The sequence below is a fragment of the Dryobates pubescens genome, chromosome 4 (genome assembly GCF_014839835.1).
Source record: "Dryobates pubescens isolate bDryPub1 chromosome 4, bDryPub1.pri, whole genome shotgun sequence".
Taxonomy (NCBI): Eukaryota; Metazoa; Chordata; class Aves; order Piciformes; family Picidae; genus Dryobates; species Dryobates pubescens.
Window position 1 is genome coordinate 40265567 of NC_071615.1, and position 13712 is coordinate 40279278.

At 39.8% G+C, this 13712-nt stretch overlaps 1 protein-coding gene across 12 annotated transcripts in view; it reads left to right on the forward strand.

The window, feature by feature from the left end:
- HDAC9 (histone deacetylase 9) overlaps positions 1-13712 on the forward strand; it is a 471044-nt gene that overhangs the window by 329602 nt on the left and 127730 nt on the right. For all 12 annotated transcript variants that reach the window (XR_008462230.1, XM_054161160.1, XM_054161166.1 and 9 more), the window contains 2 exons: positions 3396-3529; positions 12004-12124. Coding sequence is in view for 11 of the 12 variants with exons in the window: in XM_054161160.1 (XP_054017135.1) it covers positions 3396-3529; positions 12004-12124 (255 nt within the window). In the remaining variant the exon portion in view is untranslated. The remainder of the gene's footprint in view (positions 1-3395; positions 3530-12003; positions 12125-13712) is intronic.

Sequence of the window (13712 nt, forward strand, 5' to 3'; positions counted from 1 at the left end):
TTTAAAAGTTTGGAGCAGATGCTTCTGTCATGCAATCCTGCCCTGCCCTGATTAAACTGATTTTTTATTCAGACAAAATAATTCATTACATTTGTTTTTTTAGTTACAGCTAAGAAGGGGATGTTTGTGTCATCCAGAGGAGGTTTTCTGAATGCACACTTTCAACATTTCATTTTAAATCCCGTTTACCTGCAACCCTGATATAGGTGATCAAAAAGAGTCATTATTACTAGGCAATCAAAAAGAGTCATTATTAGATAACATTTTGATACTGTATAATAAGAATACAATTTATATATATATATATAGTTAACATTTAACAAGTGTTTCCATTCATATACATTGGTATAACTGCCTACTCTGCCTAAGAGCTTCTGACAGTCACAGGACCTCGACCAACTGGACAGATGGGCAGAGTCCAATGGCATGGCATTCAACAAGTCCAAGTGCCAGGTGCTGCACTTTGGCCACGGCAACCCCATGCAGAGCTACAGGCTGGGGTCAGAGTGGCTGGAGAGCTGCCAAACAGAGAGGGACCTGGGGGTACTGATTGACAGCCGCCTAAACATGAGCCAGCAGTGTGCCCAGGTGGCCAAGAGGGCCAATGGCATCCTGGCCTGTATTAGGAATAGTGTGGCCAGCAGGAGCAGGGAGATCATTGTGCCCCTGGACTCTGCATTGGTTAGGCCACACCTTGAGTCCTGTGTCCGGTTCTGGGCCCCTCAGTTTAAGAAGGATGTCGAGACACTTGAACGTGTCCAGAGAAGGGCAACGAGGCTGGGGAGAGGCCTTGAGCACAAGCCCTATGAGGAGAGGCTGAGGGAGCTAGGGGTGACCTCATTGCCCTCTACAACTACCAGAAAGGTGGTTGTAGACAGAAAGGGGTTGGTCTCTTCTCCCAGGCAACCAGCACCAGAACAAGGGGACACAGTCTCAGGCCGCGCCAGGGGAGGTCTAGACTCGAAGTGAGGAGAAAGTTCTTCACTGAGCGAGTCGTTCGTCATTGGAATGGGCTGCCCAGAGAGGTGGTGGAGTCACCGTCCCTGGAGGTGTTCAAGAGGAGATTGGATGTGGCTCTTGGTGCCATGGTCTAGTCATGAGGTCTGTGGAGACAGGTTGGACTCGATGATCCTTGGGGTCTCTTCCAACCTTAGTTATACTGTGATACTGTGATACTGTAATCATAGAATCACGAAGGTTGGAAGAGACCTCAAAGATCATCAAGTCCAACCTGTCACCACACACCTCATGACTAATCCATGGCACCAAGTGCCACATCCAATCCCCTCTTGAACATCTCCGGGGACGGTGACTCCACCAGTCCTAGTGCATGTACATGTAGCATCTGAACACCTTCTCTGTCAGGCAGGGGGAATGGGAGGAAAAACTTGCTTATCCAATGGTGTAATGACCACCGGCAAATTGTAAAGTCTGGGTATGCAACAAATTGTAGAAGTCAAAACTCTGTGTGCCAAGAAAAGGAAAGCAAGGCATGTGAGCATGCACTTCTCTGTGTGCATTCTTGCTATTTCAAATAATTTACAAGGCCTGGTGATAGAGCAGCAAAGTTTATAAATTGTACAGTGCAAATAACTGCAGAGAAAGGAAATTATTAACTGCTTTGAAAATGCCAGCAGAGATTTTAAGCTGCAATAGTTTATTAGCTCCAGATTGTCACTGGTTCCTTTCTTTTGTTTTTGTTTTTGTGTTTTGTTGATTTTTTTTCTTTAAAAGGAAACAAACCAAGAAAGTAAATACAAGAATTTATTGCTAATTGTTGTTTGTTAGATAATAATGTAGCACAAATTTAGCCACGCTTCACATAGGCATTATGTTTCTGTTCCCTTATGCTGAACATAATTGTTGTATTATCATTTTGGCTTAAACAGCAAGATCCCAAAGGATCAGTTCTAAAGTGCATGAGCTAAGAAATAAGGCAGCATAAATATTTCTAGAACAGCATAATTTCTGGCTGGATTCTAACTAAATTATCTCAGAATCTTAACTTTACATTGCCCACAATGTATACGTCCTTTTATTCAACAGAGGTTTAAAACACATCATTAAAGTTCAATATCCATTCAAAAACTTTGCTGAATAAGTGGCCTTCAGTTTTGTATTTTCTTCACTGACTGACTCCTCAATAACAGACAAACAATTTTCCCAAAACTGTGTTGGCATCCCCAGTAGCGATGGCACATAAGAAAGAGGTTTAGAATGCCAAGTTTTGCAGCTTGGAGAAACTGTTAATTTGAGTCCCTTTCAACTGTAAGGGGAAGAAAAATCCAAATCCTTCCCAAATGAAAATGATTCACTGGGGTAAGGAGATTCAGGGTAAGGGAGATTCAGGCTGGATGTTAGAAAAAAGTTCTATACAGAAAGAGTGATTGCACATTGGAATGGGCTGCCTGGGGAGGTGGTGGAGTCGCCATCACTGGAGGTTTTTAGGAGAAGACTTGACAGGGTGCTTGGTGCTGTGGGTTAGTTGCTTGGGCGGAATTGGATTGGTGATGGGTTGGACGCGATGATCTTGAAGGTCTCTTCCAACCTGGTTTATTCTATGTATTCTATGTATTCTATTCTAAAATATTTTTTGTTCCAGACATGTCTGAGGGAAATGCAAACAAGGAAATAAACAATTTTTCAGTGTTTCAGTGTTTTCAATCCTTGAAAGTTAAGTTTAGCTAAGCCTACTCTTCGAAAGGTCTCTTTTGCTCCCAGTATGTGGATGTAAAGCAATGTGCTATTGATAGCTGTTCCATATAAAGTTAGTCTGTCCTTGAATAAATGAGTGTAGCAAATTCAAAAGGAACTCTGCATTGCAGTCTAACAACAAAATTTGGTCCTAATTGAGTAGTGGGTGGGATTTTTTAATGAAAAAAGACTTTGGCTGCCCCTGCTGCAACTCTGGATCTTTCATCTGATATGCTCTGAGCTCTGGAATTCATATAGTATTAGTTAAGCAGTACAAATTCAGATTTATTCTAAAAGGTTTTTCTGCATGATTTTCCTTAGACAGCTATAAACATATACTCTTGTTGTAGATAGGCTAACAGCCTTAACCAAATTTACTCCTGAAAGAAAAAGCAAATAAGTGATTCATAATAGGGCTGGCCATTAAACCTTTAACAAGACACCACCCAATTTCTTCCTTCTTTACAGTTAACCACACTTATTAGTATAATTGCTTAGCACTGATTTATGTCTTATCAATACCACAAGATGTACCCTGTAAATCAAAATTCAGTCTTCCAGAGGAAAGGGGAATTAAGATCCAAAATATTCTCTTTCCTCTGTCCAGTTTTGCTATAGCATGTTTGACATGGAACAGTATAACTTGCATTGTTTTCCTTCCACTTACTGTTTCTTGTTGTGCTGTCTTCTTTGTGTTGAAGGTGTTGTGTATGACAGTCTGATGCTGAAGCACCAGTGCATGTGTGGCAACTATGCTAATCACCCTGAACATGCTGGAAGGATCCAAAGCATCTGGTCAAGGCTGCAAGAAACTGGGCTGCTAAACAAGTGCGAGGTAAATAAAAAATAAAAGAATAAAAGACCAGCTACTTAAATGGCACAAATGTTAAATCCCAAATCTGTCTTACTTCTGTTGTAAGAGCATCATTTGTCTTGGGAATTATTTGGGGTTAACTGACACTATTAAAATAGTGCATTTTAGGAAAGCACACTTCCCCATCAAACCCCCCAGAGAATTACACAAAGAAAGTCAGTTATTCACATGCAGCAAAATATAAAATCCAGAGGTGACTGTGTTCCCCACCTTGATATGGGAAGGTACACAAGAAGTAGCCAAATGACAAATGCAGTTCTTTCCACAGCACAGTTCTTCACTTTTTCAAGCAGCTAAGTGTTTTACTTCACTGCTTTTTTATGATGTAGTTTGTATCACTCCATAAGCACAACATCACATCTTGTCTTATTTTAGACTCCAAAGTCTAAAATTCATATAATTTTCATTTGCCTAACGTACAATGGGTACCACATCAAAACTGAGACATTCAAGCATAGTCTTCTACACCGTATCAGAGCAAATGCAGAACTTTCTTTTGATTTGACTTCCATCACAAAATCACATATTGAAACACCATGCTTAAATATGGACTCTGAGGTTCATGTATGGCTTGGGTTACTGAATAAAAAGCCTTTTCCTGCCATTCTCTGCTTCCCAGGAGTTGTGCAGCACTGTCAGCTTCTGCAGAATCCAGTGGGAATTGAGGGTGCTTACTGCACTGCAGCACAACTTAACAAAGTTCAATGCAAATTTGCTTCTGTTTTGCAGGATCCCAAACTGCCAGGGCTCTTATGCTCTATTTTCTTTAATTACTTTTCTTTATATACTTAGGTGTTTTCACAAACCCAAAGCAGCTGGTACAATAGGTCCCTCTGACTAGCTGTGACTGACTGTTCAGGAAGATTTTCTGCAGGTAGCTTAGCATAATGGGCAGTGAGATGTTGCATGCATTCTAAGTGGGTTTTTGTTGTATACACTCATCTAACTAGATGGCAGCACTCTAACAGGCTAACTCCTTCTTTTTAGCTTGGATAGTATTTTCAGTTTTCAAGGAGACTTTCTTTCAGCAAGGCCCTTAAGGCCACATATCACGTGAGTTGTTGCACTGGTGGGATCACATACTTAAGGAGTAAGTAAAACACACAACTGAGTGCTTTATTAAAATAAGACCTAATTACCTTCTTGATTCAGGACTAGTATGACAAAGACACAAATAAACCCAAAAAAGATAGAGAGAAAATAAGTCAAAAGAAAAGTGCTATTATGTGTTGCTTTCTTTAGATACAGAAAGGTATTGCTGCCCAGTGTATTGTGTGGATCTGCAAATGGTGTAAATTAGAAAAGTGGTATAGGTTAGTCTGACATGCATGCAGTCCAAAAGTTTCCTGGAAGATTTAGAGTTTCCTCTTAGACTTCTGCAATTTCAAAAACTGAAATATAGCCTATCAGGTCTTTCAAACTCCAGTGAGTGGGAAGAGAGGAAATAAGTCACTTCATGTGCAGTGGCATTCAGTTAAATTTGACTCCAAATATGCACTTTGAAATGAGGCTGGAATGTGAAATAAGCTTCAAAAATGTAAACTCTGATGATAAAACTGTGATGAACCTCACTGTGAAGGTGGTGTGTAGATGGTGATTTTATCTTGATCCTCCTAAGTAGCTAAGCACAGATGACATAATCTGTTCTTTGCTTCACTGAATTCTCTAGCACTTGCTTGACATCAAATGTCCTTCAATCTGCTCACTTTTCAAAACTAGGAAGGCTGTGGGATTCAATAATTGGTGCTCTGATATTTTAGAGAAGTTATTCAGATGGATGAGTGATTTGTGTCACTAAAGCAGCAGTTATTGCATTGTTCAGGAAATAATTGCACTGGTAAACTGCTTTCTGGAACATATCACACTGAAGATGTGGAGTCAAAGCATCATAGGCAACTGCATTGCCTCTTTTGCCAGCTTCTGAATGTCATCTCATGGACAGTAATATTTCATAATATACTTTCTCAATATAATTTCCCACAGTTTCTGTCAGGAGTGGGGAGATCGCTGGTTAGGTTTTGCCACATGTACTGCCTCATGCACCAGGTCTGAAGGGCATCTTAGGAACAGCAGCTTGCAACAGCCACTTATGAAATCCTCTGCAGTAACTGTGAACCTTTTACTTTTCTTTTTTTTTTTCTTTTGTTTTTACTTCCCCTTTTACTTTTACTAAAGCAGTAGTCCCAATCCCACTCTGCAGAGTGCAGTCCCACTCTGTCTGATGAGGTGTTCCAGGATTAAAGGTAGTTCAGTCAGAGGTAGCTCAGATGTCGTTACCTAGCAATGTGTGTATCCTGAGTCACAGGCTTGTGCCAGGAGACCCTTCCCATTTTCTTACTCTGACAAGAAACCCTTATGAAAATGAACAACTTGTGTCTGTACAATCTGTTATCCATAGCAGGGAGCAAAATGTGGTTCCTAAATCATGTGGTGTGTATTAATCCCTCACATGCAGCTCAGGTCTATGGCCCTGGAAAGATGACTAACCAAGTGCACAAAGAGCTGTCATCTCTGAGAATAGGATGATGAAAGTAATTTCTCACTCTCTCTCTCTCTCTCTATATATAAACATCATATTGCCCCCATATATAGCATTTTAAAAAAGATCTTGGTAAAATCCTAAGGTTTGACTAGGGTACTCAAAACTGTGTCTTCACTACAAAATAAACTGTGTCTGGGACTATTCCCTACCACTGCAGCCAGCTGGCATGGAGAGGCCCATGTTCATACTACCAGGAATGCTCCCTCACCCATGCCAGTGACCAAACCATGTCTGGGAGTTTGGGAGAGTGCTAGTTGCTACTCAGCCAAAACAGTGTGAAGGACCACTTTAGCAATTTAATAGCAGAGATGACTGTGTTCCTCTGCCTGGGAATGTTTCCTGGCACTGCCTAATTTGCTGCTGCAGACACAGCCAAAAGGACTTGCTTCCCCAGACTGTATTTTGTCTTTCTAGCCATAGATATTTTAGTTCTAGAGTTATTCAAGCAACAGCTTAGAGGATTTTTGGGAAACTGAGAAAGTAGTTATAGCTTTCACAATTATTTTTTTTATCATATCACTCTTCCAAATAGATAACTTCCCCCATCAGCTTCCCCAAGGCAAAGGAGAAACACAGTCAGACCATGACTAGCTTGGAAAGACAGATCTGAGAGACCAGTCCCTGACTGAGTCCAGGGCAAGAGACTCAGTCCCATAGTGGACTTTTTTATAGCACTGGTATGTATGTACTGGAAAAATAAAATTAAGTGATTATATTTTTGCCTTAGTTTAAGAGTTTTGTGTATCCTTACTGAAATATTTATTCTGTCCCAGTTAAAGGCTGACAGATGTAGAACAGAATTATCAAACACAGCAGCAGAATAGGGCAGCTAAAGGATTAAAAGATTGGCATAAAACCATCCATTGTCTCCCCCCCCAATATTTTCTTGGTAAAGAGCAGTGCATAGCTGCCCTACCTCTGGGACAACAAAAAAAGGGCTAAATTGTGTTTTGGTAGTGGTGTCTGCTTTCTACTTGTTCTAGTTAGAGGAAGTATTTACATACCTCCTTTGGGGCTATAATTTATGCACACATGACTGACATTAGGCTACACTGATAGCACAGTTCTGGAAACGAAGAATGTAGTCGTGGTTCCACTTTGTGCCCCCACCTCTGCTTCCTGTAGGGACTGTGGTCCAGCAACATTTTCCTTTTCAGCCTAGAATTTGATCTGAATTTTAATAGTTTTCTGGATTAGGGAGACGTCTTGGACCTCCTGATGTCCACATCTCATGGACTGAAGGGGACAGAAGGAAAGAATGTAAAGATTTTAAAACTTTTGTGTCTTCCAGATCACATAGACTTTTTTATATATATATATATATATATATATATATATATATATATACACACACACACACATAATCCATCCTCTGAGTCTCAGTGTACCACTAAGGAAGAAATAATACAGGAAAATATAGCCTTTAATGCAAAACTCCTTGTCTTGAACAGTCAGTTTAGGCACTGGAGGACCAAAATGCATGCAGAGAGTAAATGCATCTCTATGTGGGTGCATGTGTGGCAGAGGTATGCTTGCAATTCCCAAATAATGGAAAGGGAGCAAGCCATGGTGTGTGGGGGTGTGGGGATGTGGGGGGTGGGGTATACTGACTGGCAAAATATCCATGCTGCCTGTGTGTATTTTTAAACACAAGAGAGAATTTAACAACTATGAGAAATCCCAGAAAAGTAGGAAAAACTCTGAAGACCTTGTGGTTACAAACTGGATAGCCTATAGGAATTTCAGAGGCTCTGCCTCCATACAAATAGCTGCAAGAAAGGCAATGAATACCTTGCATGGGGAGACACAAGTGAGAAATACTCCTCAAGCTATGCCAACAATTCCTGTTAACTTAGCAGAGAGAAACAGGCAGTGTCACCTTTGTCTTTTTGAATCACTGACTGTGCAAGAGTTTAGTCTGCTGAGTCTAGCAAAAATCTTCAGGTTAATAGAGGTTATCTGTATGGAAATTTAATGGTCTATTTTAACCATAAGACCAGACTAGACAGTCCTCTGACCTTAAAGTTTGTGAAAGGTGAAAGCATTTCCCCATTGTGGGGAAAAAACTTCCTGAGGTGTTTTTTTTAAGGACTCAAGTGCAGTATTTTGCTCTCTTAAGGTATGTAAATATCTCTGTTGATGAGGGAGCTGCTCATGTCAGAGGAGAAAACCAACACACGAATTATGTGCATTAGGAAAGGATGACTTCAGGCTGCTGTCATTGTGACTGTGGGTTAGAGACATCACCTGGCTTGTCTCTAACTAAAGCCTGTATAAAACTATGAGAACAATATAAAGATGAAAACCTGCAGGCAGATAGAAATCTTTATCCTGAAACTTGAAAAAAAAGAAACAATTTGATAACAGAAAATTCTTTTGTGTGAAAATCTGACCCCTTGAGAGTTTTTAAGGGGGTTTTTAAACTCCTTTTCTTCATCTTTCCTTCATTTTGTTCTGACACTGAATGTCTCAAAATGAATGATCTAAGGTTTCATTCTTTACTTTTCCATTTTGCTTTTTCTCTATTACTAAATTTTCACATTCTGATGCTTTTCAAAACTTTTTCTCTCTCCAGTAAAGAACAGAAAAAAAACCACAAACAAACCAACCCTCAAACCCAAACCAAATAAAACCCCCACAAGCAAACAAACAAACACACAAACAAAAAACCCCCAATAGACATCTGTTGGTTTCTTGGCTTGGTAATTGGAGGTAGGGGATGGATAGATGTAGCATTCAAAGCCCCCTGAATAAAACAAACACTGTTTGTAAGTTCACCTATTCTATTTCTCCCTTTTCACTGGCTTCATGCCAGTTTTCTGCGTTCTACTACATTTTGGGCTTTTGATACTATGAGGGCCGATAAAAATGAAGAAAGACACTTTAAAACAGAAAAAGATGTGGATAAAAGTGTGTGTGTGTAAAGTTATACAAATGCATATGTTATAGTGCCTGATAACTCATGCCAGTGAGGGCCAGAAACTATTGCTTTGCATAACTGAAGTTACACAATTCCAGATTCTGGCAACAGATGTATGACATGTGCTTTTGTAGATCTGACATCACTGTGTAAGAAGAGCTGTTCTTATCAATTCTTGCAGGTAATTTTTAACACAAAGTATTTTTTCCTCTACACAGAGCTAGATAGCTGGAATTCTAGTGTTATTGAAAATGGCTTGACATGCAGTGATACTGCAAGAGTGGGATGAGAGGAACAGTGAAGGAATAGATGGGAACACAGAAACAGCACACGTGTGCACTGCTTTGGTGGTGCCCAGTGAAAGGACAAGGAACAATGGGGACAAGCTGGAACACAGGAGACTCCACCTCAACAAGAGGAGAAACTGCTTTACAGTGAGGGTGACCAAGCACTGGAACAGGCTGCCCAGAGATTTCCACACCAAACCTGTTTCTGCACAACCTATTTCCTCAAGAGAATCCAGCTGGCAGTACTTGGTAGCTGTTAGCTCACTGGCCAAGCATCCTGAGGAGGCCACTTCCAAACCCTACCCTATTAGTGTTAATCACTAATATTCCTTAGGATATCATAGTGCTTCCTGTGGTAAGAATAACAGCTAGCTGTGGGTCTTCTTATAAACCAAAGGATATTGCATTTAACATGTCATAAAGAGCCTGACATTTAACTCCCCAGGTAGGAGGCATCCACGAACTCCCTTGGCAGCCTATTCCAGAGTCCCACCACCCTCATATTGAATTTCTTCTAAGATCCAGTCTAAACCTACTCTCCCTCAGCTTAAAACCATTCCTCCTTATCCTATCACTAGACACCCTTATCAAAAGTCATTCTCCAGCCTTCCTGTAAGATCCCTTCAGGTTTTGGAAGGTAGCTATAAGGTCCCCTCCAAGTTTTCTCTAGACTTCACAGCCCTGGCTCCCTCAGCCTATCCTCGCAGCAGAGGTTTTCCAGCTCTTCGATCACCTCTGTACGAGTTTTCTGTGCCACTTGTAGAAAATGTATGACCAGAGAGTGAGTGCCTTACTCAAGGTTTTTTGATGTGACTTTCATGACATACCTCTTCACTCTTCTTAGACATTTGTTTTAGCTGTCCTAAAAACCAGCCTCACCTCCCATGCTATGAAGGATTTGGTATACAGATTTTGAAGTAGCTTATTAGAAACATGGATTTTAATGAGGATGGATGAACAAATAAATGTTACCAGTCATCTCACTTGTGAAGAAAAAAAACATCTGACCCAGAAGAACTATTACAGAGTTTACTGACTTCATGAAGTAACATAATGTGCTGATTTTGATTGTGCAACTGTGTGTTAAAAGGATGTGAATGCACTGCTACAAATTCTCATGTGAGACTGGGAGAGGCTTGAAGAAATTAGAGATGAAAAAGGGTTTATTAAGTTATTTAGTTCTTGGATAATTCCCTAAAATACTTCTTTTTCCACTGCCATATCCAGTGAAGTTTTAAACACTGCAAGAAATAGGGCTTCCACCATTTCCCAGAGGGGAAGCTTGTTTCACAGTCATCTAGATCTAACTCTCAGGACAATTTTTCTGATTAGTCAGAAAAAATTGCCACTGCCTAGCTCAATATAAATTGTGTGTGGTGCTTCTGTCCCTCCCTAGGCAGCTCCTTTCTTCCAGAGTGCACATTCTCTTTAATACTTGTAATATTGCTTTATTCTCCTTGCGAACACATTAGTGCATTCTAATATACATGAATAGGTGATAGATATATTTAGAATTACAACTTCATCTCTAGAAATCTATAATTGAGGGGCTTTTTTTTTTAACAGGTAAATCAGTCTATTAAAACTAGGATGGTCTATTTAAATAACAGTCTAAGTTCTGTGAGGTTTTGCCCCAGGTGCTGCTAATGACCAGATCTACAAATGGAGTCCGAGACCTTTAAAATGGGCTGTTTTCCAATATCAACACAAAATACGATCATGGGACCAGAACTTTGTTGACAGTGCTGTTTATTATGCCCAAACCTGAACAAAAAAAATGCTTCATGTTGCTGTGTTTGCAAAGGTTGTGCAGCAGTAGCACAAGCAGAGAAGTAAATGTTTTTACAGCAAGCTGTAACGCACACAAGCAACAGATCTGCTGAACAAGAAAGTGTTAGTTTTGTCTTCTTCCTTCGTTCTTATCTTCCTTCCTTACTAAGCTGATTACACATCTATGGATTCATAGAAAGACATCCCACATTTTTCAGCACTGATTTCAGTGGGGAGAGTACAGGCTAGAGAAACAAAGAGGCAAACCCCACTTACCAAAAAGTAAAAAAGCAAATGAGTCAGCATGTGCAACAGCAAAAATGATCCTGAGTTATTGAACATACACTAAGAAAAAAACAAACCCTAAATCATTTAAACTTTACTTTTCTTCTCTCTGGCTCTCCTCTCTGTGATCGTGTTCTTCCTAGCAGCATAAATGACAAGTACTAGCAGTGAAGCAGAAACCATTTATCCTTATTTAGAGCACATCTGCAGCTCACAGGTGTAAGTTTTTGCTTGTTAAATTAGAATTTTTTTCTGGCCAGATTTCTCACTTAAGAAGTGTTCCCCATTTTGGTTTGTATCTGGTAAGACAATGCAGAGAAGAGGCAGAATCTTTCTCTTGCATGTGAAACCTTGTATTATGAACTCTGCTACAGCTTCAGCGGAGCATTTGTGACAAACCACACACGCATTTGTTTTTCATATAGCATTACTTTAATAAACAAATCAGTGTCACATTCCTGCATGACGCAATTCCAGCCCATTATTAATCATCCTAAATGTTATTTCGGACCTTTACTTTTCTTTTTTTTTTTCTTTCTTTCTGTCTTTCTTTTTTTTTTTTTTTTTTTTTCTTTTTCCCTCCCTAAATATTGTCAGTGGAATATTGTAGGCCTCTGCTGTTTTCTTTCAGCGAATTCGAGGTCGAAAAGCCAGCCTGGAGGAAATACAGCTGGTTCACTCTGAACATCATTCACTGCTGTATGGCACCAGCCCCCTGAACAGGCAGAAGCTGGACCCCAGGAAACTCCTAGGTCTGTACAGGCCTCTATTCTACTGAGAACAGCACATTCCAGCACTGTCATTAGTCATAGCTGGTGTCAGTTTAAAACACTTGGCAAGCAGTGTGACAAAAATTCACTTTTTCCAAATGCATTGCTATGTGGAAGGAGAATGTTACAATGGAAGCCAAATATAGATTAGCAAAATGCACAGGCTGGAAAGCAGTGATAGAAGTTTCTCCTCATTCACTTAAAAAAAAATCATTGAAGTGTTAACCCTTTACTGTAATTTGTTCTCCACTGGAGGTCAATGGCAATTTTGAACACGGTTGGTCTTCCTTCTCCTTTGATTTGAAAAGGGGAGTTTAAACTACACTTGCTTGTCAGGATTGCTTATTCGCTGTTCTCATTTGCTTTATTTCAATCATTTCAGCCACAAGGAGTGCAGCTATCACGCCAAAGTCTTGCTAATAAGTGAACTTTATTTTGTAATGTCTTCCCATGATGCAGGATATGATATCTTTCTGAATAAAGGGGGTGGGGGGAGCACTAAGATATGAAATGGGCCTATGGATGTGTGAAACAGCAGAAAACTGACAGGATTTTCACATCAAATATCTTCGTGCACGGTGTATGCTTGTTCTAATAGAGAATTTGGGTTAAACTGAGCTCTGTCATGACTGTAGCATGAAACAAATCTACTTGTCAAGAATGTGAAAGGAATCACACACAAAAAAAGGTAGTGCATTTTCAAAATAATCTGTGAGTGAAATCTTGCCCTTTATGCCCCAGCACTCTAGATGCAACATCCTAGTTCTCAGCGACTTTAATAACATTTACTCTAATATGTGGACCTTTTCCTCAACATAATGAAAGCAAACCCAAACAAACCCAATAGTAGCCATGAAAAGAAACTGCAGCCACAGTTCTAGTAATATGTAGTGATTATTTTGCTTTGGAAATGAACGCTGAGTTTCTTCTGTTGCTTCAGTGAGTCACGAAAGCAGACAAGAAGAATGTCTTGATCACAATGTTATCTAAGTTCATACATATTCTGAGCCAAGACAGCATTAAAACAGTATGATAGATTCTCAGCAGCTTGAATTTCCAAGGCAGAAAAATCCCCCTTTTTAAAAACCAGACAAACAAAAACCCCACAACGCTCTGAGCAACAACAACAAAAAACTTGTTTCCAAGCAAAAACTCTAAATTCCTGCAAAAATGATAATTTGGAAACATTTTTGATTTGAGTTCATCAACACTGTGAAAATGTTCCACTTTGATAGTGTCGAGCACTTAACTTAAAATCTGTTGGTTTTAACAATTTCCCTGTAATGTTCATGCTATTTAATATTACATGCACTGATATAAACTATTGTCGGCAATTTGGATCTCAGTGGTTGACCAACATACGGGATGCAGTGGATAGCTGCAGCTATGAGGTTAAAAAAGGAATGGACCCAGGTATTCTTCTTGTGTTTCTACCTACTTCTAGAGAATGCAGAAAGCTTTGCTCACACAGTCTGAGGAAACCATTTCTTTGACCACAGTTCTTCACTTGACACTGCCTTTTTTATTTGACAGTCCAAAACATTTACTCTCCAAGGTCATATCAACATCA